The following is a 26,201-nucleotide window of genomic DNA, read 5'->3' on the forward strand; positions in this document are numbered from 1 at the left end:
CTTTTCACCCCACAGATATTTACCGCGCGCTTACCTTGTGCCAAGCACTGTGCCGCGTTACGGAGGGCACAGGCAGCCCACCTGGCCCCTAAGGGAGGAGGACGGAAGCGAGTAACGGGGTCAGGCCCGGGATGCACGGGGCCGGGGCCGGGGCCGGGGGAGGAAGGGCGGCTCAGGAGAGGGAGGCTCGGGCTGGCTCCCGGGAGACTGCGGCCGCCCCGCCGGGGAGGGGTGGGAGGGGGCACCAAGTGCACCGAGCGGCGCGGCGGCGAAGAGCCCTTCTCCAGGCTGGCGGCTGGCGGCTGGCGGCTGTGGGGGGGCGAGGAGCGCGGGTTCGGGGTGCGGCGGGCACAGTCACGGGCTCCGGGCGCACTTCCGTCGGAGACATCCACTGACCCAGCACCCGGCACCCCGACTGAGGCCGGGCACGCCGCGGGCAGGCGCGTCGGGAAATCCGCAAACCCGTGTCGAGCCCCCCGGATAGAGCGCGGACCACAGAGGAGCGGCCGCGCCAGGTCCGCGGCCCGCGGAGCCCCCCGCCGGCCCGGCCCCGCGGCGGAGCATGCTAAGTGGCCCGGACCCGGGCGCGACGGAGGCGCCCGGACCCCGGCGCGCGGGGCTGCGGGGCTGCGGGGCTGCGGGGCTGCGGGGCTGCGGGGCTGCGGGGCTGCGGGGCTGCGGGGCTGCGGGGCTGCGGGGCTGCGGGGCTGCGGGGCTGCGGGGCTGCGGGGCTGCGGGGCGGGGCGGGGCCTCGGACGCACGCGCCCTCCCAGCCCGCCTCGCGCCCGCCGCCCGCACGCGGGCCGCCCGTTGCCCTGGCAACCGCCGCGCCGCGTCTTCCTGAGGGAGCTCCGTCAGCCCGTGGATCCCGTCGCCCGCTCCCACTGCCCCGCGATTTTCGCGTGGGCTTAGAGGCGGAGGGACAACCAAAAATGGCGGAGCGGAGCCAGACGGCGCCTGAGGCAGGTCTGTGGGGGCGGCGGAGCAGGGGAAGCGCTGAGGCAGCTGCGCCGTCCGGGCCGAGCGCGGAGGCCCCTTGGGCTCGGCCCTACTCGCGGGAGGCGCCCCGAGCGTTTGCGCGGTGGGGCCGGGACCTCGGGGTCAGGGGTCATGGGTCAGGGGCGGCGCGCGCGGCTGTGAGCGGCGGGCGGCGGCGGCGAGGGGTGTGCGCGCGTGTGCGCCCGGGAGTGAGCGTGGGCCGGGGGCGCCGGTGACCGAGTCCCGGAGGGCGCCCTGTGGCCCCGAGGGCGCGGGGGCAGCTGGGCGAGTGGCCCCGTAGTGCGGGCAGCGTTTGCGCCCGGGGAAGCCCCGGAAGTCCACGCGGCGCCTGCGGGTCCCAGGGAAGCTGCAGGCCGGAGGGGACGGCCGCAGCCCGACCCCCGGGGCTCCCCGGACACGCCGGCACCTGGGCGGCGACTGGCGCGCTGCTCCGGAAGGTCCTGCGGAGTCTCCGAGAAGCGGAGGACGAGAGTCCAGGTGCAGGGCAGGCGCTGCGAGGGGAGCCCAGGCCCCGTTCCTGAGGGGCCGCGTCGGGGCTGGGCCGCGCTGGCGAGCGGTGGCCCCGGGGCCTGACAGGTCACGAACACGCGGCGGCCGCAGTCCCGCGTCTGTGGGAGGGGCTGCGCGCTGAGAACTGACGCCCGAGGCAGGTGGTGGCGGTGTGCAGCTCGGTGGTGCCTCGGGGGTGGGGCGCCGCGGGGCGCAGGCCCGGCCGCAGGAGTGACCCCCTGGGATCCTCCAGCCTGGGAGGTGGGGACGGGCAGGGGGTATGCGAGGGCCGCTCGCCACCTAACCGGCCGCGGACAGAGCTCCCGCGGTGGCTCAGGGGGCTCTTACCTCCCCACACCCGTGTGGCTTCTCTTCCTTGGAGGTCTCTTCCACCAAGTACTTCCCGCGGTTCTTTTCATAGTTTAAGCTCCTTATAATATTTCTTTAGTCCTTCATCCACTCAACAAATATGTATTGAGCGCCAGCTATATGTAAGGCACCAAGTTAGCTGCTGGAAACTCCTTGTGATTCTCCTACTTTGTCGCCCAACACTCCACCCCCCCCCCCATAGACTCACTGCCTTTATACATATTATGCAATTTACTTGTTATTTTTATTGCTTATCACCTATTCTCTAACATTTGAATGTAGGCTCCATAAAGGCAAGGTGCTTTGCTGTGTTTAACAGCCCCACATGTCTAGAACAATACATGGTATACAGTAGGTTATTATTAAATATTTATTAAATAAATAATTGAATGACTTGCTAAAGTCTATGGGTTCAAGGAACATTCTCTGAGAAAGTGATATTTTTGCTAAGATATATTGAATAAATGAAGACCAGGACAAAGAGTGGCCCAGGCAGAGGGAAACCATGTGCAAAGACCCTAAGGTAGGAGGAGACATGATGTGTTTAGGGAACTGAAAGGAGACAAATATGGCTGCATGTAGGGCAATAGGAGGAGAAGAGAAACTGAAATAGATCTTGCAAGCCTTGTATACTAGGATACGAATTTTGGTCAAACAAATTTAGAATAATAAGTCATTGAGGGCTTTTAAAAAAGTAGGAGCATGACATAATTAGAATCATGAAAAATAAAACTGGCTACCATGTGGAAAGTATAGAAGATACAAGAGTCCATACAGGTGGGGGTACCTGAGTGGCTCAGTGGTTAATCGCCTGCCTTTGGCTCAGGTGGTGATCTCCGGGTCCTGGGATCGAGTCCTGCATTGGGATAACCTGCAGGGAGCCTGCTGCTTCTCCCTCTGCCTGTGTCTCTACCTCTCTCTCTGTGTCTCAAATAAATAAATAAATAAATAAATAAATAAATAAAATCTTTTTAAAAAAGTCAAAAAATAAAAGTGGATGTAGTTGGACCTGTTAGAGGGTATCAGTGCAGATGGGGAGAAGGAATTGAGAAATATTTAAAGATAAAGTTGATAGGATTTAATGAAAGAGGGGATGAAGGAAAAGAAGGTATCATACTCCTAATTTTTGAATTTTTACATCTGGATGGTTGGTAGTGTACTTACGGAGATAAGGAGCACTGGAAGGGAACTTGGCTATGTTTGAGAGGGAAGATCATGAGTTTGTTTTTGGGTGTATGGAGTCTTGGTGTATGGATCTTTTAGCCATCCAGGTTAGTGGAGGGATTGACAAGGCAGTTGAATGTGTAAGAAAAGTCTGAGCTAACACTGAGATAATTATTGAAGTCATAAGTGTGGATGAAATTGCCTAGAGGGAGAATAGAGTGTGGGGAGCAGAAGCTTTGGATTAGGTTTTTTTTTTCTTTTTTTTATTTTTTTTTATTTATGATAGTCATACAGAGAGAGAGAGAGGCAGAGACACAGGCAGAGGGAGAAGCAGGCTCCATGCACCGAGAGCCCAACGTGGGATTCGATCCTGGGTCTCCAGGATCGCGCCCTGGGCCAAAGGCAGGCGCCAAACCGCTGCGCCACCCAGGGATCCCTAGGTTTTGAATATCTTCAATATTTCAGTGCTTTCCAAAGAGGATGAGAAGAATGGTCTTGAACAGATTGAATACTGCCAAATGATATAAAAAGGACGACTGAAAAACTAGATTTAGCAACAGATTTAGCATTGTTGGTAACATTGATGAGAGAAAATTGATGAATGTAGAAGCCAAACCATTTAACTTCTGAATCACTGTTAATGGGTGGAGCCTTTGTTTCTTAATTCAGATTTCCAAGACAGAGAAACTGATTGACATACAACATCTTTACCACCAGGTCATGTAAGATCGCAAGCCAGTGTAGGATTGACTGTTTCCGGATTAGATGTCCAGCTATTGCTGGCTGGAGTCACCTGGTACAAAACATGTTAATTTGATGATTTCTCATCTCAGAGCAACAGCTAACATTTATGGAGTGTTTATTATGTGCCAGATAGTGTGTCAAGTGGTTTATATGTTTTAATTTACTCTCAGGATCATAACTGCTTTCTAAAGTATTATTTCTAATATTTGAAGAAGTTTTGACACAGAGAAGTTAAGCCATTTACTTGCTCAATAACTGGAGATAAGTATAAGATTGTAGGATTTTTGGACCTATTTTAACATTATCCAGATTCATTATTTGGCTCTTTGTATTGCAATGTACTATAGACTGAAGAAATAATAGCCATGATGAAAATTCCTGCCCCACAGAAAGTGTTATTCTAAGGTCAGCATATGTTAGGAAGGTGATGTGGAAAGAAATAGGTTCAGATCTTTGTTTATTTTATTTTTTTTAAATTTTTAAAATTTTTATTTATTTATGATAGTCACACACACAGAGAGAGAGAGAGAGGCAGAGACATAGGCAGAGGGAGAAGCAGGCTCCATGCACCGGGAGCCTGATGTGGGATTCGATCCCGGGTCTCCAGGATCGCGCCTGGGCCAAAGGCAGGCGCTAAACCGCTGCACCACCCAGGGTTCCCCAGATCTTTGTTTAAAGTGTGTTTAACTTATTAGATGAAGACCTTGGACTCAAATTTTCTTTTTAAAAGATTTTATTTATTCATGACAGACACACAGAGAGAGAGAGAGAGAGAGAGAGAGAGAGGCAGAGACACAGGCAGAGGGAGAAGCAGGCTCCGTGCAGGGAACCTGACATGGGACTCCATCCCGGGTCTCCAGGATCACACCCCGGGCTGGAGGCGGCGCTAAACCGCTGGGCCCCAGGGGCTGCCCGGACTCAAATTTTCTGATCTAAAGTTCCTTCATCTCTAAAATGGAGATGGTATTTATAGCATAATTGTGAACACTAGAGATAATATATCTGAAGTGCCTAATGAATGCTGTTTCCTTAGTTCCTCTGAAGCTTGAATATAGAAAATTAAGATGTATTATCTAGACTTTAAATATAAAAGCAAACTTTAAACTTACAGTGATGAATTTAAGACATTCTTTTCCTCCCATTGGTATAATTTATTTGCTATTGGAAGGAAGGCAGGCAGTTAAGTTTAGGAAAATGTGGAATTGTTACCTGAACTAATGATACCTAAGTATCATGGGATATATCTCTATATGAGGTGGATTTTGAGGAATTTCTTAAAGGTATGAAGGGACTTTTTTTTTTCGAAGCATGCGGATAGCTCTGTAAGAAGGTCAGGTTTGCAAAAGGAAGTTTCTTTTAAATGTTGTACTTTAAAATGAGGACAGGAGAAAAAAAATGAGGACAAGAATATAGAATTTTTCTTCTCTAACAATTTGACTATGAGTAGTAATAAAAAAGAAAGCTTATAGTTAATTAAATGTAGGAGTATTAGGCTAGATTGCACCTGCTTCAATTTCTCAGATTCTTCTCCTTCCTTTCCAACTATCCTAAAAGAAAGCTTTTGTTTGAATTACCTGGTAAAATTGCTTTCCTATATTGCCAAGTTTGTTCCTTTTGTGGAGGCCCATACTGACCAGAAATTTTTAGAATGATGCAATCATTCTAAAAGTTTTTTTTTTTTTTTTTTTTTTTTTAAGATTTATTTATTTATTTGTGATAGAGAGAGAGAGAGAGAGGCCGAGACACAGGGAGAGGGAGAAGCAGGCTCCATGCTGGGAGCCGGACGTGGGACTCGATCCTGGGGCTCCAGGATCGTACCCTGGGCCAAAGGCAGGCGCTAAACTGCTGCGCCACCCAGGGATCCCTAAAAGTTTTTTTAAAAAGTAATTTTATGGTATCTGAAATCATCTATAGACAGAATCTTGACATTTTAAGAAGCTTTAGGAATAAGAATAATGTTTTCTCTTTTGTTAGTAGATGGGCAAAATAGTTAAGTCTGTTTGTAAATAGGGAATAATAACATACTTTTCAGGTAAGAATTAGAGATAGATTTGAAAAGTGCATAATGTTTTACACCCTCCTAGCCCCACCCCCAAAAATGGTAGCTTAATTTGTATATACAGGTATGCTCTTGTGTGTCTTTTCCTGAAGGCTTACTAGTAAAATCACCTTTTAAAGAAGGGGAAATCCAGGTCTACAATCCATTATTTGAAGTCTTGGATGAAAATATATTTCAGAATTTAGATTTTTTTTTTTTGGATTGTGGAAAAGTAATACAGCATATGTACTGTTGATTACATAGCTCCATGGAGTATGTGGTAGTACCCTGTAATTAAACACATTAATATCACGTTTTTACTAAATGAATAAAAATTATAAATAGCTCATGTCAGTTTAGGTTAAGTTTTGCTGACAAATTAGTTTTGGCACCAAACTTATGAGAAAAAAATTGGTTTTTAGAGATCTGTGTATTTTGGAATTGTAGATAAGGGAATGTGGACTTACATAATTTTTTCCCTTTTTAGAAATATTTTTAAAACTTAAAATTTTTTTGTCACATATATTTTCTATAACATCAGTAAGTATAGCTTTATTAAAGATCCCAAAAGTACAGTCTTGGGAGAAAAAATACCTTTTGTTTGGGACAGAAAACACTTTTTGTTTCCATGATGCTTATATACTTGATTCTTCTAAGGAGCTATGAATGTTGCATTTGGCTTCAGTTTCAGGATCATGGCTCAGTGTCACTTTCAATGAGAGATAAGAGAGAACTGTGTGTATTAAGAAGGTCAGAAGGATGTCAGTGTTTTGAGTACATATTTTTAATAAAGTTGCAGCTTTGTCTTTGAGTCATTTAAGAACAGCAGTCTTATATGAGTTTCAGAATATTTTTATTAATTGTTAAATTTCAGCAATGGAGTAGGTGTTAACTTTAGTATTGATTTAAGAAAAATTTTCACCCTTAGCTGAATTTGATTTTTCTCATTTTAAGAAATTACTATAAGTGTGAAAGCTTGCCGTAATTAATTGATGTTATTCACCATATGGGAATATGATAATTTTTACTGTTTATATTTTGCATTTATCTAATAGGACTCATAAATTTATTTTTTAAAACTCTGAAAAAATTTTTTTTTGACGATTTTATTTATTCATGAGAGAGAGAGAGAGAGAGAGAGAGAGAGACAGAAACACAGGCAGAGGGAGAAACAGGCTCCACACAGGGAGCCCGATGTGGGACTCAATCTTGGGACTCCAGGATCATGCCCTGGGTTGAAGGCAGGCGCTAAACTGCAGAGCCACCCAGGGATCCCTGAAAAAAATATTTTTATTTGTTTTATAATTTTGAGAACCGTTGATTGTGAATATTTGAGTCTTAACAACTTTTCCAAATAATGTACTTGCATGTCAACTGAAGGAAAACAAAACAAGCCAACACAAAAAGGCTAGAATTTTTTTTTTCAAGATTTTATTTATTTATTCATAGGAGACACAGAGAGAGAGAGAGAGGCAGAGACACAGGGAGAGGGAGAAGAAGGCTCCATGCAGGGAGCCCTGACATGGGATTCGATCCTGGGTCTTCACGCCCTGGGCTGAAGGCAGTGCTAAACTGCTGAGCCACCTGGGCTGCTCAGGCTAGAATTTTTTATAGGATTAAAAACTTTTATATAGAATTGGAAATTCCTAAATAAAGACTTTCAACAATGTTATGGAAAAAAATCTCTGAGTTTTGGTGGAAGAAACGGGAAAAACAGTCTGCTGTCAATTATAGTTTCATTTTTTTCAGGAGTTTTAGAAGTCACTAATTATAATATATTAATCTCCCTGTCATGGCTTTGTGAAAGAAATCCCTATGTTGTAGACTGTGTTATTCTAATATTCATAGAATTATTAAAAAAATGAGTATTGAGGGGCACCTGGGTGGTTCAGTCAGTTAAGCATCTGACTCTTGATTTCAGTTCAGGTCATGTTCTTGGGGTCATGAAATTGAGACTTACGTTGGGCTCTGCACTGGGTGTGGTGCCTGCTTAAGGTTCTTTCTCCCTCTCCCATGCACACGGGTGCTGTCTCTCTTTCAAAAAAAAAATCTTTAAAAAACATATCGAATACTTATTATATGACAGGCATTGTGCCCAACTTTGGAAATTCAGATATGTGTTACACAAAAAGTCCTTGCCTTCAAGGAGCTCTTATCATAGTGGAGGAAGAATAGAGTTAGAAAATTACCATTCAGGCAATGAGAAGAGTTGTACACAGAATTCTGAGGCTAGAGAATAGTTCTGTGACAGCCTAGGGGTGGTGTTAAGAATAGTTCAGTAAAGCTACTTGGAGGAAGGACACATGAATTGAGTCTTGAATGATAAAAAGAAATTAGCCCAGTGAATTGCAGGCAGAGGAACTGGGAATAGAGAGGAGGAATGTAGGGCAGAGAGAGCAGCATATGCCCAGGAATGTTATGTGGTGAGAGAATGAAGCTTGTTCAGAACATTGCTGGTATTGCTTATTGCTCATCTATTAACCGAGCTAAAGACTGTATTTCTTTTTATTTTTTCCCTTCTGTTGGTTCTTAAACATTTCTGGGGTGATAGATTTGAGTATGTCATGAAAAGAATGAATTCTTATGAAAATGCATGCTGTGTGCAGACACATTTGAAATTTGAAATTAATTTTATGAGGTAATGTCCATTCTAGAAACCCAGGTTAAAAAATCTTCTATTTGTAAGTAATGGAGGATTACATTTCAGTTAGTAGTAGAGGTTACATTTAAGAATCTGGACTCGTCAAAGTAGGAATATTCTGGTGGAAGAGATTGATTTAATAACACCTGTCCCCAAGCAAAGCTGGTTCCTAAATAATTTGGTCATCAGTTTATCTTCTACTTTTAGCTTCTTTGTAGTTTACTTTCTCATTTTGCCTTGCAAGAGACCTGAAGAAGGACTCCAGGGTTACATAGATGTATTCAAGAGGGATTAAGTGATTAGTTCAGGATTATGTGGATAGAAAGCAGGTCTTTCTCATTCCAGAGTCCAGATTCTTTCCATTTTTGCCCTCCTAAGTAGAAAAGACATGTGTAAGATTAGAGCACATGATAAGGAAAGTGTGAATTTTTATCTTTATATTGAATGTTAGAAGTTAAGTGACTTAACCAGGGTCCCACAACTAGGGAGAATAGGAGCCAGAACTGTAACCTAATATTTCTGATTCCCATTCAGTAAATAATATACTGCCCTAAAATTGAGAGGATAAATAGTTAGGTATTGTAGTAATGACCTTTAAAAGCAAAGTTAGTGGGGCACCTGGGTGGCTTAGTTGGTTGAGTATCTGACTCTTGGTTTCAGTTCAGGTCATGATTTTGTGATCCAGGGATGAAGCCCCTCTGCACTTAGTGCAGAGCCTGCTTCAGATTCTTTCTCCCTCTGTCCTCCCTGCTCACACACTCTCTCTCAAATAAAATCTTAAAAAAAAGCAAAGTTATTTCAGTAAGCTGGTCTTTTGTCATTTGCAGGGTACCTCCCTTCTTTTAGGTACTTTATATATATCTTGTTTAATTCTCACAGAATTCCTGCAGGGGGGTATAATTATCTCAGTTTTACATATGAGAAAATTTGGCTTCAGTAATATTAAGTGATGAAGCTAAGGCTACACAACCCATAACTAGTAAAAACTGGAACTTCAACCCAAATTTGTCAGGCTTTATGTCCATACTGGTGAGAGTACTCCACTCTGCCTCCTGGCTTTATTTATTCTGGATATAAAATGAGTGCCGTTGCTGGTGGGAAGGGATGGCACATAGTAGAACTTAAAATAACTCAACTTTTCTTTTGTTACTGAGTTATTGAGGAAAAGGTAATACATATCTTAATTTTCAGACACATGTATGAAACAAAAAGTATACATTTATTTATGATTACTGTAATCCAGTAATTAGAAATATGGGGCTAATGAAGTTTCTCATCTTAGGCATCTCTATGCACTAATTGAGTAAATTAGTGAACAGTAGGGACTAAAATAGCAATTAGCATATGCTTGCTATAGTAGGCATTCAATAAATATTTGTGGACTAAATGAGTGGAAACATTTTTAATCCAGAAATTTTAGGTTTAAGTATTTGAATTTAGGCTATTGGAAGGTGAGGATATTAACACAAAGAAGGGGAAAGTGGAGAAACTTTTGACATTTCACAAACAAAATGTCCTAATTGAATAGGACTTAAACATAATATATTGGGAATGGAGTAAGCTCATTTAAAACCTCATTTGGCAGACTTCCAGGGAAGATGGCAGAATAGGAGGACCCTAAACTCACTTCATCCTACAGATACAACTAGATAGCATGAATATGAGGGTAAATTACCAAAAACCAAAAAAACAACAACAAAAAAACCCCCACAGGTGGAATAAATAGTAGGAGAGAGAAAAAAAAAAATAATGAAAATAGACTCAGAGAACTGAGTGACACCATCAAGCATAATAACACTTGCATTATAGGGATTCCCAAAAGAGAAGAGAGGGGCAGAATATTTATTTGAAGTAATAATAGCTGAAAACTTCCCGAATCTGGGGAAGGAAACAGAATTTCGGATCCAGGAGGCACAGAGCCACCAACAAAAGCAGACCAAGGAGGTTCATACCAAACACATAGTAATTAAAATGGTAAAAAGTAGTGATAAAGAATTTTAAAAGCAACAAGACAAAACTCTTACATATAAGGAAAACCGCATAAGGCAATCAGTTTTTTTTTTTTTTTTTTTTTTTGCTTTTTGTTTTGTCAGAAACTTAGCAGGCCAGAAAAGAGTGGAATGATATATTGAAAGTGCTGAAAGAAAAAATCTGCAGCCAAGAATACTGTATCCACCAATGCTGTCATTCAGAATAGGAGAAATAAAGAGTTTTCCAGACAAAAGTTAAAAGAATTCATCACCACTACATTAGCTCTACAAGAAATGTTAAATGGCACTCTGAGTGGAAAGGAAAGAAAGGCCAGAGGTAAGGAAAGCAAAGGAAAAGAAAGGAAAGGAAAGTAGGAGTAAGAAAAGTAGGAAGCACAAAAGCAGTAAAAATAAGTATATCTATAAAGATTAGTCAAGCGATTCAGAATATAAAAGGATATAAAGTATATGATACCATATACCGAAAATGTGAGAGGAAAGGAGTTAAGAGTGTTCAAATATAAGCAACTATCAACTTAATATTAGACTTATATTTGCAGAGGTTGTTATATACAAATGTAATGGTAATCACAAATCAAAAACTAGTAATAGATATCCAAAAAATAAAGAGAAAGAAATCCAAGTGTGTCACTAAAGAAAGCTACCAAACTGTGAGATGAGAGCAAGAGAACAAAGAAACAGAGAAGTATAAAAGCAAACTCAAAACAAATAACAAAATGGCAATAAGTACACTCCTATCCATAATTATTTTGGATATAAATGGACTAAGTGCTCCAATCAAAAGACATAGGGTCATGAAATGGAGAAAAAAAGCTAGACCCATCATATGCTGCCTGCAAGACTCACTTCAGACCTAAAGACACATGCAGATTGAAAGTGAAGGAATGGAAAAGCATTTGTCATGCAAATGGAGTGAGAAGAAAGCTGAAGTAGCAATACTTATATCAGAAAAAAAATAGACTTTAAAGCAAAGACTATAGCAAGAGACAAAGAAGGACACTATATAATTAAAAAAAGAGCAACCTAACAAGAAGATAGGACAATTGTAATATAATTGTAAATATATATACACCCAACATAGGAGCACACAAATACATAAGACAACTAATAACAAGCATAAAAGAAGTAATAGAAAGTAATACAGTAATAGTAGGGGACTTTAATACATTACTTACATCAATGGGTAGATCAAACAAAATCAAAAAGAAAATTGTTGCTTTGAATGACACATCGGACCAGATAGATCTAACAGATTTATCCAGAACATATCATCCCAAACCAGGAGAATACACATTCTTGTCAAGTGCACATGGAACATTCTCCAGAATAGATCACATATTAGGCCACAAAAAAGGTCTCAACAAATTAAAAAAGATTGAAGTCATACTGTGCCTCTTTTCTGACCTTGACACTATGAAATTAGAAATCAATTGCAAGAAAAAAAATCTGGAAAGAACAGAAACACTTGGAGGTTAAATAACGTACCTAAACAATAAATGGGTCAACCAAGAAATCAAAGAAGAAACAGAAAAATACATAGAGACAAATGAAAATGAAAACACAATGATCCAAAATCTTTGGGATACAACAAAAGTGGTTCTAAGAGGGAAGTTTATAGCAATACAAGCTTAAGTCAAGAAGCAAGAAAAGTCTCAGATAAACAAGTTAACCTTGCACCTAAAGGTCTAGAAGAAGACCAAACATAACCTAAATCTAGCAGAAGGCAGCAAATAATAAAGATTAGAGTAGTAAGGTCACAGGTTACAAAATCAATGTGCGAAAATGTGTTGCAGTCCTATATACTAATAATGAAGTAGCAGAAAGAGAAATTGAGAAATGCCATTTATAATTATGCTAATAATAATAAAATACCTAAGAATAAACTTAACCAAAGAGGGGAAAGACCTGTTCTCTGAAAAGTATAGAAAAGTATAGAAAGAAATTGAAGATGACACAAATGGAAAGATATTCCATGCTCATGGATTAGGAGAACAAATATTAAAATGTCTATACTACCCAAGGCAATCTATAGATTTAATGCAAAAGAGTAACAGCATTTTATGGAACCACATAAGACCCTGAATAGCCAAAACAGTTTTGAAAAAGGAAAGCAAAACTGGAGGTAACACAATCTCAGATATCAAGATATAGTGGAAATCTATAGTAATCAAAATAGTATGGTACTGGCACAAAAGTAGATACATAGATTACTAGAATAGAGAGCCCAGGTATAAACCCATGATTATATAGTCAGTTTGGGACAGAAGAGGCAAGAATATGCAATGGGAAAAGTCTCTTCAACAAATGGGAAAACTTGACAGCAACATGCAAAAGAATGAAACTGGACCACTTTGTCATACCATACACAAAAAATAAACTGAAAATGGATTAAAGTCCTAAATGTGAGAACTGAAATCCTAGAAATCCTAGAAGAGAGCATAGGCAGTACTTTTTATTACATTGGTTGTACCAATATCTTTCTAGATCTGTCTCTTCAAACAAGAGAAGCAAAAGCCAAAATAAACTATTGGGACTACATTGAAACAAAAAAACTTCTGCACAGCAAAGTAAACAATCAACAAAACTAAAAGACAACCTACTAAATGGGGGAAGATATTTGCATTGTCGTTTGTATGTCATTTATAGCCAAAAAAGGTTAATATTGAAAATATGTAAAGAACTGATACAACTCAACACCAAAAATCCCAAAACATCCAATTTAAAAAATGGGCAGATGACATGGACAGAAATTTTTCCAAAGGCATAAGATGGCCAACAGACACATGAAAAGATGCTCAATATCACTCATCCAGGAGATGCGGATGAAAGCCACAGGGAGGTATCGCGTTGCATTTCTCAGAATGGCTAAAGTAAAAAACAAAAACAACAAGTGATTGTGAGGATGTGGAGAAAAAGGAACACTTGTACACTGTTGGTGGGAATGCAAACTGGTGCAGCCACTGTGGAAAACAGGTTTAGTGCCCTCAAAAAAATTAAAAATAGAACTATCATTATGAGCCAGTAATTCCACTACCAGGTATTTTCCCAAAGAATACAAAAACACTAATTTGAAAAGATATATGCACCCCTTTATTTATTGTAATAAATTATTTGTAATAGCCAAGATATGGAAGCAGCCCAAGTGTCCATCAATAGATCAGCACATAAAGAAGATGTAGTGTGTGTATATATATATATATATATATATTGTAATAAATTTATTGTAATTTATTTATTTAATAAATTATTTATTGTAATAAATTATTTGTAATAGCCAAGATATGGAAGCAGCCCAAGTGTCCATCAATAGATCAGCACATAAAGAAGATGTAGTGTGTGTGTATATATATATATATATATATACACACACACACAATGGAACATTACTTAGCTATAAAAAGTGAAATCTTGCCATTTGCAACAACATGAATGGATCTAGAAGGTATACAGCTAATTGGGCGAGATCGGGTATGCTCAGGGTGGTATGGGCATAGATGGTATACTGCTAATTGAAATAAGTCAGTCTGAAACACAAATATCATGATTTCATCCATATGTGGAATTTAGAAACAAACAATTGAGCAAGGAAAAAAAGAGACAAACCAAGTAACAGAAGAACAAACTGATGGGGAGGTCAGTGGGGTGGTGGTTGAAATAGGTGAAGAGGATTAAGAGTATACTTGTGATGAGCACTGAGTAAAGTATGGAATTGTTGAATCACTATATTGTGAAATATAATTATATATAATTTTATATTATAAATCACTATAATGTTACATCTGAAACTAATGTAACATTGTATGTTAACTACACTGGAATTCAAATTAAAACTCTAAAGCCTCATTTGGAGGTGTCTGTCTCTTCATGCAGCATGACATAGTAAATAGAATACAGGTTTTGGAATTAAGCAGATAAAATTTAAAACTCTAACTACTCCTTAGTGTATAATAGTGCTTATTTGAGCCTCCGTTTTGTTCATTTTTAAGGTGGTGATACTAATCCTTTACTCAATAGTGTTGTGAGGGTGTGGGTAATAATACCTCTAATAGAGTAGGAATCCTCTTAACTCACTGGGTTAATTGGTGCTTTCCATTTTCATGAAATATGCAGCTTCATATATCTTTAAAGAGCATTTCTGATCTATTGGAAGAGTGGGATGTATTGATGGGACACGAAACTTAGTGTCATAAATATATTATGAAACTTTAAATAATTTTTAAAAAATTGGAAATCTCTTCCAAAGCAATAATACTCTGATTTTTCATCTTACTAATATCATTACCAGTGCACTGCCACAAGAATAGCAATACTTATGAGAAATGCTAGTAACATTTTTAGAACCTGATAAAAATTGTTGTAAATATTTTGAATTTTCTTATAAAAGATTTAAAAGGGTTCATCTAAGTTTAGGTTTATTACTGTTGTGGGGCTTTTGACTTAAAGATCAACATCACTCATATTATGGAACCGGATGAAAAATGAAATGATTTAATAAAGGGGTTGGATCATAATTATTATTTTCCCCGAGGAGCCTGGATCTTTTATTTCAATTTAATATAAATTATATGTAGTCAAGGATTCAACTTCATTCATGAGAGCAACTTTTCCCTATATTCTGAAGAGGAAATCATGATCTTTTTATTAATTCCTAGAAGCTGATTTAATAAGGTCCTAAGAAAGAGGAATTTTTCTTTCTTTGTATCAACATTTGCTAGAGTTGGGATTAGTTTTAAGTTGTGTTGTACTGGGCATCCCAGGTGGCTCAGCATTTAGTGCTGCCTTCAGCCCAGGGTGTGATCTGGAGATCCAGGATCAAGTCCCACGTCAGGCTCCCTGCATGGAGCCTGTGTCTCTGCCTGTGTCTCTGCCTCTCTTTCTCTCTGTGTTTCTCATGAATAAATAAATACAATTTTTAAAACAAAAATAAAATAAAAGGTAAATATTAATAAAAAACAGTTGTGTTGTACTGATTATATTTTTTCTTTACTGTGAGATTTTTATATTGTACGTAGATTAGTATTTTTTAATTGACCAAAGTACTTCAACTAAGGATCTCAATAGATAATTGAGGTATTTTATATATTTTTAATTGAAATCTGGTATGAAAGTGGTATGTTCTGAGACAATAGGTGCTGTACCTGATTAGTGAACCAGATTATCCCAGGGGTTGTTTTTGGTGGGGGAGGGGAGGGAGAAATTTTGCTTTGTCATTTGTACATCCTTCCTTTCGAAATGGTTTGAATTTGGCCACGTTGTCAGAAAAGTATATATCAAAGCACATGCCATCCTGATGAAATGAAGTAAGTAAAACTTTTTTCCAGATATCTAATTTTAATACTGTTTCTCATTTAGGTTATCAAAAATTGCCAACCACTCTTAAAAACATACTATATACTTAACACTAAGTAAGGATGTTTTTTCTTATTATTAGAGTAACAAAAGGATCATTATCCTGTTCCTGTCTGCTCAGAGCAATACATACTTTGAAAGTTTAGTATTTTCAGTCAAATTGGTTTTGAAAAACAGGGTTAATTATTGTCAAGGGAATAGATTAATTCCTTTTTTTTCCTGTGCTAGGCAGCTAAATGTTCTCATATTGGTGATTATAATTTTTTCAAACTTTGTATCTTATTTATGTACTAATCCATTCTCTTTTCTAAAGAAAAGAGATTTCCTGCTCCAGTCTTTGCCTACCCCTATCTTGCTCCAGTTAAGTAGAAGAGATTGTCTTACTGAATAAATTCTAGATCTTTGGTTCCTTCTTTTCTTCCTTTTTTTTTTTTTTAATCATATTCTCTCTCTCTCTCTCTCTCTCTCTTTTGTTAATTGATTCTTTGGTAATGCGCTGTCTGGCAGAACAATAGAGTCTGGTTCTTAGATACTTCAGGTCTAAAATTGATGTGCTGCATATTATTCCCAACTACTTCGTTGTGAATATTTAGTGCTGAGGAAAAGAAGTGGCCTGAAATTTAATTAAAAAATACTTATCTGTGGGGAAGGAGTTAAAATGGCAGGGGAGTAGTAGGAGAACTCTCAACTTGCCTGCTTTGAACACAGCTAGATAGATATAAAATCATTTTGAACACCCAATAAATCAATCTGAGGAGTGAGAGAACAAAACTATACAACCAGAGGTACCAAGATGGCCACATTTTGGAAGGTAGGAGCTGGGGAGAGTTGATTTTGGGGAGAAGAGAACTGTGGGTGCTGAAAAGAGGAAGGAGCCCTGATCATGGAGAGAGGTATGAGAGAGAAAAAGACAGTAAAAGTGTACACAGGGGATTGCACAAGGAAAGCTCTTCCTTGAAATCATTAATTTGGAAAAGGAGAGGAGCTGGCCACTGCAAGTTTTTATATGCTGGGGAGCACAAAGTCTGCAGCTTTAGGGATCCATGCTATCACCAGGGTGGGTGGTGGTGCTCCAGTAGGGGAGAAAGGCAGAGACCTGGGAGGCAGCATAGTCTGAGGATCCCCTGGGTTGCCCAGCCTCCCTGGAGTAGCACAGTCTCTCTAGTGACAAAAGACCCAACAGGTGCCATTGAGCTGCCCCATTTGCCAGCATAGAAACAGACCAGCTGAGGGCAGCAAACTGTTGTTCTGGGTTTTGGCTGCACCATACCTTAAGCTCCATACCGCTGCAAGGTTGGTAACCAATTTCTGGGACATACTGGCAAACACAAAAGCACAGGGAGACACTCCCCCAGAAAACCAGCGTGGGTTCATGCCATGGGGATCGTTAGAACTGGGAGTTTGAAAACCTAGGTGTAAGCCTGAGATAAAACCTAAGAGTATTGTGCCACCTGGCAGGTGGACAGCTCAGGCAGAGGTAGGGTGAAGGCAGGGATCTGGCTGAGGCCAGGGACACCAGAGGGGTGATTGTTTGCTTTTCTTGAGGGCTTGCTGAAGGGTGGCAGCTAGGAACCTCCCACTACAGGGATGGGAGAGCTAGTTGATTCTATCTTCTACCCTCACCCCCATCAACACTGACAGACCTCAGTGAGCAAAACATCTCTAACTGGTGGAGGCAAGAGCTGCTTATACCAAGCCCTCAGCCACCTCCCTGCCCCCCCTCCTGCAGGTGCATCTCCACTAAGGCATCTCTACCTGAGATTCAGTGCAGCAGGCCACACCCTGAGAAGACCAGCACAAACCCCTTGCATGCAACAAGTCTACTGATTATAGAGTGCTGCAAAGCTTCAGCTCTAAGGGAAATAAGATCTAGCTTCCTTTTTTCCTTGCCACCAATCTAGCTTCTTTTAACAAGTAGACCAAAATGCACATAGGATCTGGCTTCCCAGTTTTCTTTTCTTTCTTTCTTTCTTTTTCTTTTTTTTCACTCCTTCTTAATATAGCCATTATTCTCAGGAGCAGGAATACAACAGGCTTTCCTAACAAAACTGTGACCCAGACAAAATGACAAGACAGAGGAATTCAGCCCAAAGGAAAGAATAGGAAGTCATGACCAGGTTTTTAGTCAATGCGGATACAAGTTTTTCCCACATATGGAAAAGCTAAAGGAGTTTGTGACCACTAATTCAGCCCTGCAGGAGGGGACTCTCTGAAGAAGAAAAAAGACCAAAAGCAACAAAGACTAGAAAGGAACAGAGAACATCACCAGAAACACCAAGTTTACAGGTAACACAAGGGTACTAAATTAATATCTATCAATCATTACTCTGAATGTAAATGGTATAAATGCTCTAATCAAAAGACATCAGAATGGATAAAAAAACAAGACCCGTCCAAATTCCAAATGCTGCCTACAAGAGACACATTTTAGACCCAAAGACATCTGCAGATTCAAAGTGAGGGCATGAAAAACCATGTTATGCTAATGGATGCCAAAAGAAAGCCAAAGTAGCCATACTTAGACAAGAGCTGGTTACAAGAGATGAAGAGGGCATTATATCATAATTAAGGGGAATATCTGTCAAGGAGATCTAATAATTGTAAATATTTATTCCCCCAACTTGGGAGCACCTAAGTATATCAATCAGTTGATAACAAGCATAAAGAAACTAATTGATAATATACAATACTAGTAGATTAGAGCACCCCTCTTAGAGCAATAGATCATCTAAACAGAAAATCAACAAGGAAACAGTGGCTTTGAATGACACACTGGACCAGATGGACTTCACAGGTATACTCAGAACATTTTATCCTAAAGCTGCAGAATACACATTTATTTTGAGTGCACATGGAACATTCTCCAGAATAGATTACATACTGGGTCACAAATCAGCCCTTAACAAGTACAGAAAAGATTAAGATCATGCGTATTTTCAGACCACAGTGCTATGAAACTTGAAGTCAACCATAAGAAAAAATTTGGAAAGACCACAAATACATGGAGATTAAGGAATATCCTACTAAAGAATGAATGGGTTAACCAGGAAATTAAGAAATTAAAAAATACATGGAAGCAAATAAAAATGAAAACATGACAGTCCAAAACCTCTGGGATGCAGCAAAGGTGGTCCTATACAAGCCTACCCCAAGAAGCAAGAAAAGTCTCAAATACACAACCTAACCTTACACTTAAAGGAGCTAGAAAAGGAATAACAATTAATCTCTAAAGCCAGCTGAAGAAGGGATATAATAAAGACCAGAGCAGAAATAAAGGATATAGAAACAAAAAACACGGTAGAACAGATCAACAAAACTAAGAGTTGGTTCTTTGAAAGAATTAATAAAATTGATAAACCCCCCAGCCAGACTTATCAAAAGGAAAAAGACCCTAATAAATAAAATCACAAATAAAAGAGATGAGATCACAAGTCCACAAAAATACAAACTGGTATAAGAGAATATAGTGAAAAGTTATATGCCAACAAACTAGGCAATCTGGCAGAAATGGATAAATTCCTAGAAAAATACAAACTACCAAAACCAAAAACAGGAAGAAATAGAAAATTTAAACAGACCCACAGCCAGCAAAGAAATTGAACCAGTAATCAAAAATCTCCCAACAAGCAAGAGTCCAGAGCTGGATGCTTTCCCAGGGGAATTCTACGAGACATTTAAAGAAGAATCAATACCTATTCTTCTCAAACTGTTCCAAAAAAATAAAAATGGCAGCAAAACTTCCAAATTCTTTCTACGAGGCCAGGCTTACCTTGATTCCAAAACCAGACAAAGACCCCACTAAAAAGGAGAATTACAGACCAATATCTCTGAGAACACGAATGCCAAAATTCTCAAGGAGATACCAGCAAATCGGATCCAACAGGACGTTGAATAGATTATTCATCATGATCAAGTGGGATTTATTCTTGGGCTCCAGGGGTGGTTCAGTATTTGCAAATCAATCAATGTGATCACCCATTAATAAAAGAAAGGATAAGAACCATATGAGCCTTTCCACAGATACAGAAAAAGCATCTGACAAAATGCAGCATCTCTTCTTTTTTTTTTTTTTTTTTAAAGATTTTATATATTCATGACAGACACAGAGAGAAGCAGAGACACAGGCAGAGGGAGAAGCAGGCCCCATGCAGAAGCCCGATGTGGGACTCGATCCCAGGACTCCAGGACCATGCCCCGGGCTGAAGTCAGGCACTAAACTGCTGAGCCACCCAGGCGTCCCTGCAGCATCTCTTCTTGATAAAAACTCTTAACACAGTAGGTATAGAAGAAACATACCTCAACATCATAAAAACCATATATGAAAGACCCACAGCTAATATCATCCTCAAAGGGGAGAAACTGAGAGGTTTTCCTCTATGGTCAGGAACAAGACAGGGATGTCCAGTCTCACTCACCATTACTATTTGACATATTACTGGAAGTCTTAGCCACAGCAGTCAGATAAAAAAAAGGAAATAAAAGGCATCCAAATCAGCAAGAAATAAGTCAAACTATTGACAGATGACATAAGATATCCTATGTAGAAAACCCAAAGACTGTACCAAACAATTGCTAGAACTAATACATGAATTTAGCAAAGCCACAGGATATAAAATCAGTGTACAGAGATCTGTTGCATTACTATACACCAATAATGAAGCAGCAGAAAAAGAAATAAAGTAATCAGTTCTACTTACAATTGTACCAAAACCCTGATATACCTGGGGATAAATCTAACCAAAGAGGTAAAAGATCTGAACTCTGAAAACTGTAGAACGGTTATGAAAGAAATTAAAGAGGACACAAAGAAATGGGAAAACCTTCCATCTTCATGGATTGGAAGAACAAACATTGTTAAAATATCTATACTACCTAAAGCAATCTACACACTTAATGCATTCTATCAAAATACCACCAGCATCAGAACTAGAAAAAACAACCCTAAAATTTATAGGACCCCCAAACAGCCAAAGCAATCCTGAAAAAGAAAAGCAAAGCTGGAGGCATCAAGATTCTAGATTTCAAATTATATTACAAAGCTGTAGTGATCAAGACAGTATGGTATTGACACAAAAACAGACACACAGATCAATGGTACAGAATAGAAAACCCAGAAATGGACCCATAGCTATATAGTTAACTAGTCTTCAATGAAGCAGGAAAGAATATCCAATGGAAAAAGGACAGTCTCCTCAAGAAATGGTGTTGGGAAAATTTGACAGCAATATGCAGAAGAATGAAGCTAGATCACTTTCTTTTACCATACACTAAAATAAATTCAAAATGGATGAAAGATCTAAATGTGAGACAGAAAACCATCAAAATCCTAGAGGAGAACACAGGCAGCAACCTCTTTGTTCTGGGAGGTTAACAACTTTTTTGTAGACACATTGCCAGAGGCAAGAGAAACAAAAGCGAAAATGAGCTATTGGGACTTCATTAACATAAAAAGCTCCTGCAGGCAAAGGAAACAATCAGCAGAACCAAAAGGCAGTCTATGAAATGGGAGCAGATACTTGCCAGTGACATATCTGATCTGATAATGAGTTAGTATCCAAAATCTATAAAGTTACCCAACTCAAGACCCCAAGACAAATAATTCAGTTAAGAAATGGGCTGAAGAAATGAACAGACATTTTTCCAAGGAAGACATCGGGGTGACTAACAGATTTGTGAAAAGATGCTTGACATCACTCATCATCAGGGAAATATAAATCAAATACCACCTTATACCTGTAGGAATGGCCAAAATTAACAACACCGCAAACAACAGATGTTGGTGAAGATGCAGAGAAAGGGGAATCTCTTAGGCTGTTGGGAATGTAAACTGTTGTAGCTACTCTGGAGAACAGTTTGGAGGTTCCTCAAAAGGTTAAAAATAGAACTACCCTATGATCCAGCAGTTGCCCTACTAGGTGTTTACCCAAAAGTTAGAAATATACAGATTTCGAAGGGATACGTGCACCCCATGTTTATAACAGCATTATCAACAATAGCCGAATTATGGAAAGAGCCCAAGTATCCATCCACTGATGAATGGATAAAGATGTAGAATACATGTACAATGGAATTTTACTCAGCCATAGAAAAGAATGAAATCTTAAAATTTGCAAAGATGTGGATGGAGCTAGAGAATATTATACTAAGTGAAATAAGTCAGATACAAGATGTGGATGGAGCTAGAGAATATTATACTAAGTGAAATAAGTCAGATACAGAAAGAGAAATACTGTATGATTTCACTCATATGGAATTTAAGAAACAAAACATATGATCAAATGGGAAGGAAGAGTAAGAGAGAGGGGGAAGCAAACCGTAAGAGACTCTTAATAATAGAGAAGAAACCGAGGGTTGACAGAGGGAGGTAGATTGGGGATGGGCTAAATGAGTAAGTTGGTATTAAGAAAGCTATTTGTTATGATGACTATTGGGTGTTATATGTAAGTGATAAATCACTAAATTCTGCCCTTGAAAGCAATATTACACTATGTGTTAACTAACTAGAATTTAATAATTTAGAAGAAAAAAAAGTCAAAACACTTATGTGTATAGGATTCCTTAAAAATCAAAGCTGACTTTTGAATACTACAGATTTATAAAAATGATAAATCAGAACTTAATATCCATGTTTCAGGGTCATCTGGGTGGTTGAGCATCTGCCTTTGGCTCAGGTCATGATCCGAGGGTCCTGGATCAAGTCTCACATCAGGCTCCCCATAGGGAGCCTGCTTCTCCCTCTGCCTATGTCTTTGACTCTCTCTGTGTCTCTTGTGAATAAATGAAATATTTTTTAAAAAATCATTTTTTAATATTAGTTTTCTTAATCTGAGAAAACTGCTTTTGATAAACAGTAAAAGAAGCCTTGGATACATTAGAGAATCTCCACATTAAAAAAAAAAGATTTATTTATTTATTCTTGGTAGGGGGGAAGGGCAGCAGGATAGGGAGAGAGAGAATCTCAAGCAGACTTCTTGGTGAGCGGGAAGCCCATAGCAGGCCTGATCCCACCAATCCGTGAGATCAAGAGCTGAGCTGAGATCAGGAGTTGGACGTCCAACTGACTGAGCCACCCAGGCATCCCTCATCTCTACATTTCTTAATTCTGGAGCTATCTTTCTTTCTGCTTTGCAAGTTTTAATTATTCATTTTGAAGAAGTATAGTTATGTGGAATTGAAATAAACCTAAGTATTTCGCATCTTAAAAAGTTATATATAGCTTTATTTGAGCCACAGTTATAACATTATTACTTACTTTCAAGATTTTTGTGTTTAATTTCCTGCCTTTTGGATTTCGTACATTTTCCCTTATAAGATTTTTTTTTTAAAGATTTTATTTATTTTATTCATGAGAGACACAGAGAGAAAGAGAGAGAGAAAGAGAGGCAGAGACACAGAGGAGAAGCAGGCTCCATGCAGGAAGCCTGGTATGGGGCTCGATCCTGGGACTCCAGGATCACGCCCTGGGCCGAAGGCAGGCGCCAAACTGCTGAGCCATTCAGGGATCCCCTTCCTTATAAGATTATAAGCAAGTTCATTTCAAACACAAGAGACTCTTGGGTGAGTGGAATGTCTTACTGGATTCGGGAGCAGAAGTTCCCAAATTTCTCAACATTGACTTTCTTGGGTCTTGAGAATGTAACTTTAATTATTATTCTTATTATAATACAGTTTTTAAAATTTAAATTTGGCTTATATAACCAAAGTAGAAGCATAAGAAATTTGAGGCTCTTACCTTCCTGTAATGCATAACTCTATTAATCAAAAGGTATTAGCTTTTAAGGTGAAAGGCCTCTGGTGGTCTTTTCTGTCTCTTACACACCAGTCCTCCACAGTTAATTCCTCTGTGGACAATTTCTAATGGCATGTGTCAGAACTAGGACAGACTTAAGGGCTCAGATAAATGTTGAGGAAACCAGTATAGTTCCTACACTTAGAGTGTTAGATCTTTTCATAGATTGGCTATGTAAGCCAAAGGTAAAACCATTTATTTTTGGTTCATTTGACTAATCTACTCACACTGAAGCTTATGACCATTCTTTCAAATAAATGTACCAGATACTTATTTCGTGGAGTCTTGTTTTGGGATGAGAGAGAGGAATAAATGACAATTGCCCACAATTTACCCTCAATAATTTATTTACACAACAGGAACATCAAAGGTGATTGTGAATTGCATGAAGTTTTCTCTCATTTTAATGGCTATGAACAGAATACATCCTTGCTATCAGGAAGAGCTGGGATACATCTCCCTTCATTTCATCATGCCATAGTATGTTTTGCTAAGATTAGTAGTTGCATACTGGCAGCACATGGGATGGATCAGCCTATCAGAAATACTTTGTTGGGCTCATGAAACATATGAACAAGGAGTACCTAGATTGAATTGGTTGCTAATTATTTAAAAATAGGGCAGTTTCACATAAAAGTACTAATTTCTGACTTCTTTTGAAAATTCCGGAGACTTGGCAAAACTGGGCCTATATTGATGCATGTTTACTGCTGGCTGGAGCTGAGTGCCACCCTTAGAAGGGGGCAAATTCTTTCTGGTATTATACAGTCTGCACTCCTTACCATTTTCTCCTTATTTCCTTATTCTCTATCTAATTCACGCATTTGGTATTACCTGCCTAGTTTATAAATTTTGTAACTACTTTAGATCATCTTTGTGAATGTGTGTGCATGTGTGTGTGTGTATTTTTCTTTCTGATAGGCTCAGTTGAAAAAACCCACCAGAGAGGTAAGTTTATGTTCTCCTCCATTATATCTTCATTGAAGGCACTCTTCTAGACTATCAGGGTTTTACTTAGTCATACAACCTTACAGGATCAACATATCTATAAAGCTACTACTTAGTGTCGTTGTATTATTAAGTAATTTGTATTATGTGGCAAGTTCTTAACTCCATTTAAAATAGCTTTTGTATTATGGAAAATTTCAAATGTATACAGAAATAGAAAGTATAATTAATATAAGAACACTCATCATCCAACTTTAGCAATTATTCAAATCATATTCATTTTTCCTACTCTCCTTTCCCTAGAACTATTCTGAAGTATATCACAGATATATAATTGAATCTATAAATATTTCAATATGTATCTGTAAAAGATATACTCTTTTTTTTTTTTTTTAAAGATTTTATTAATCCATGAGAGACACAGAATGAGAGAGGCAGAGACATAGTTAGAGGGAGAAGAAGGCTCCCCATGGGAAGCTGATTTAGGACTCGATCCCAGGACCCGGGATCATGACCTGAGCTGAAGGCAGATGCTCAACCACTGAACCATCCGAGTGCCCCAAGACACAGGCTCTTTAAAAAATTTTTTTAGGGATGCCTGGGTGGCTCAGCAGGTAAATGCTTGCCTTTGGCTCAGGGAATGATCCCGCCGTCCCGGGAATGAGTCCCACATCAGGCTACCTGCATGGAGCCTGCTTCTCTCTCTCTCCCTGTGTCTCTGCCTCTCTCTCTCTGTGTCTTTTATGTATGAATAAATAAAATCTTTAAAAAAAAGTTAAAATTTGAGTATAGTTGACACACAATGTTAAATTAGTTGCAGGACACATACTTTCTATGTATAAACTGCATAACATATGTATATGTGATCACATCAATGTGATTTAATATATGTAAAAAATCATCCCAAATAATAATAATTCTTAATATCAAATATCTGGTTAATTTTAGTTACTTACCTTATTTATTTTTAAGATTTATATATTTTTAAGATTTTATTTATTTATTCGTGAGAGTCACACGCAGAGAGAAAGGCAGAGACCTCGGTAGAGGGAGAAGCAGGAAGCCGGATGTGGGACTTGATCCTAGGACTCGAGGATCACACCCTGGGCTGAAGGCAGGTGCTTAACCGCTGAGCCACCCAGGCTCCAGTTAACTTTATTTATTTATTTATTTATTTTTTTCCAGTTAACTTTAAATTGAATTATTTCATATATGGATTTCTCTCTCCCATCTTTCTCCCTTTTTTTCCCTTGCTTTTTATGTTTGTTTGTTTGTTTATTTAAAGAAAGCAGATTATTTTCCTGGATTTTGCTGATTGTTTTCCTATATTGTAGTTCAACATTCTTTTGTCTTCTATATTTCTTATAAATGACTGATTATATGTAGGAGTCTTGAGCATATTTGGGCTCCTTTTTTTTTTTTTTAAAGATTTTATTTATTCATGAGAGAGAGAGAGGCAGAGACACAGGCAGAGGGAGAAGCAGGCTCCATGCAGGGAGCCTGACGTGGGACCCGATCCCAGGACCCCAAGATCACACCCTGGGCCGAAGGCAGGCATTAAACTGCTGAGCCAACCAGGGATTCCCTGGACTCCTTTTTTTAAAAAGACTGTTTCAAAAGTGGTTTTATGTGTTCCTATTAGGAGGCATCAAATGTTTGATTATCTGTTTTTATGATGTT

General features: G+C 39.4%; 1 protein-coding gene across 5 annotated transcripts in view; it reads left to right on the top strand.

Annotated features, from left to right (window-relative positions):
- The first annotated feature begins 751 nt into the window (after positions 1–751).
- Positions 752–26,201, top strand: part of LOC112914739 (BEN domain-containing protein 5) — a 1,350,915-nt gene continuing 1,325,465 nt past the window's right edge. For 4 of the 5 annotated variants that reach the window (XM_072724031.1, XM_072724033.1, XM_072724032.1 and 1 more), the window contains exon 1: positions 752–966. In XM_072724031.1, coding sequence (XP_072580132.1) covers positions 933–966 — 34 coding nt within the window. In that variant the 5' untranslated portion in view covers positions 752–932. The remainder of the gene's footprint in view (positions 967–26,201) is intronic. The other variant, XM_072724038.1, reaches the window with a different exon arrangement.

The sequence above is a fragment of the Vulpes vulpes genome, chromosome 10 (assembly GCF_048418805.1).
Source record: "Vulpes vulpes isolate BD-2025 chromosome 10, VulVul3, whole genome shotgun sequence".
Classification (NCBI taxonomy): Eukaryota; Metazoa; Chordata; class Mammalia; order Carnivora; family Canidae; genus Vulpes; species Vulpes vulpes.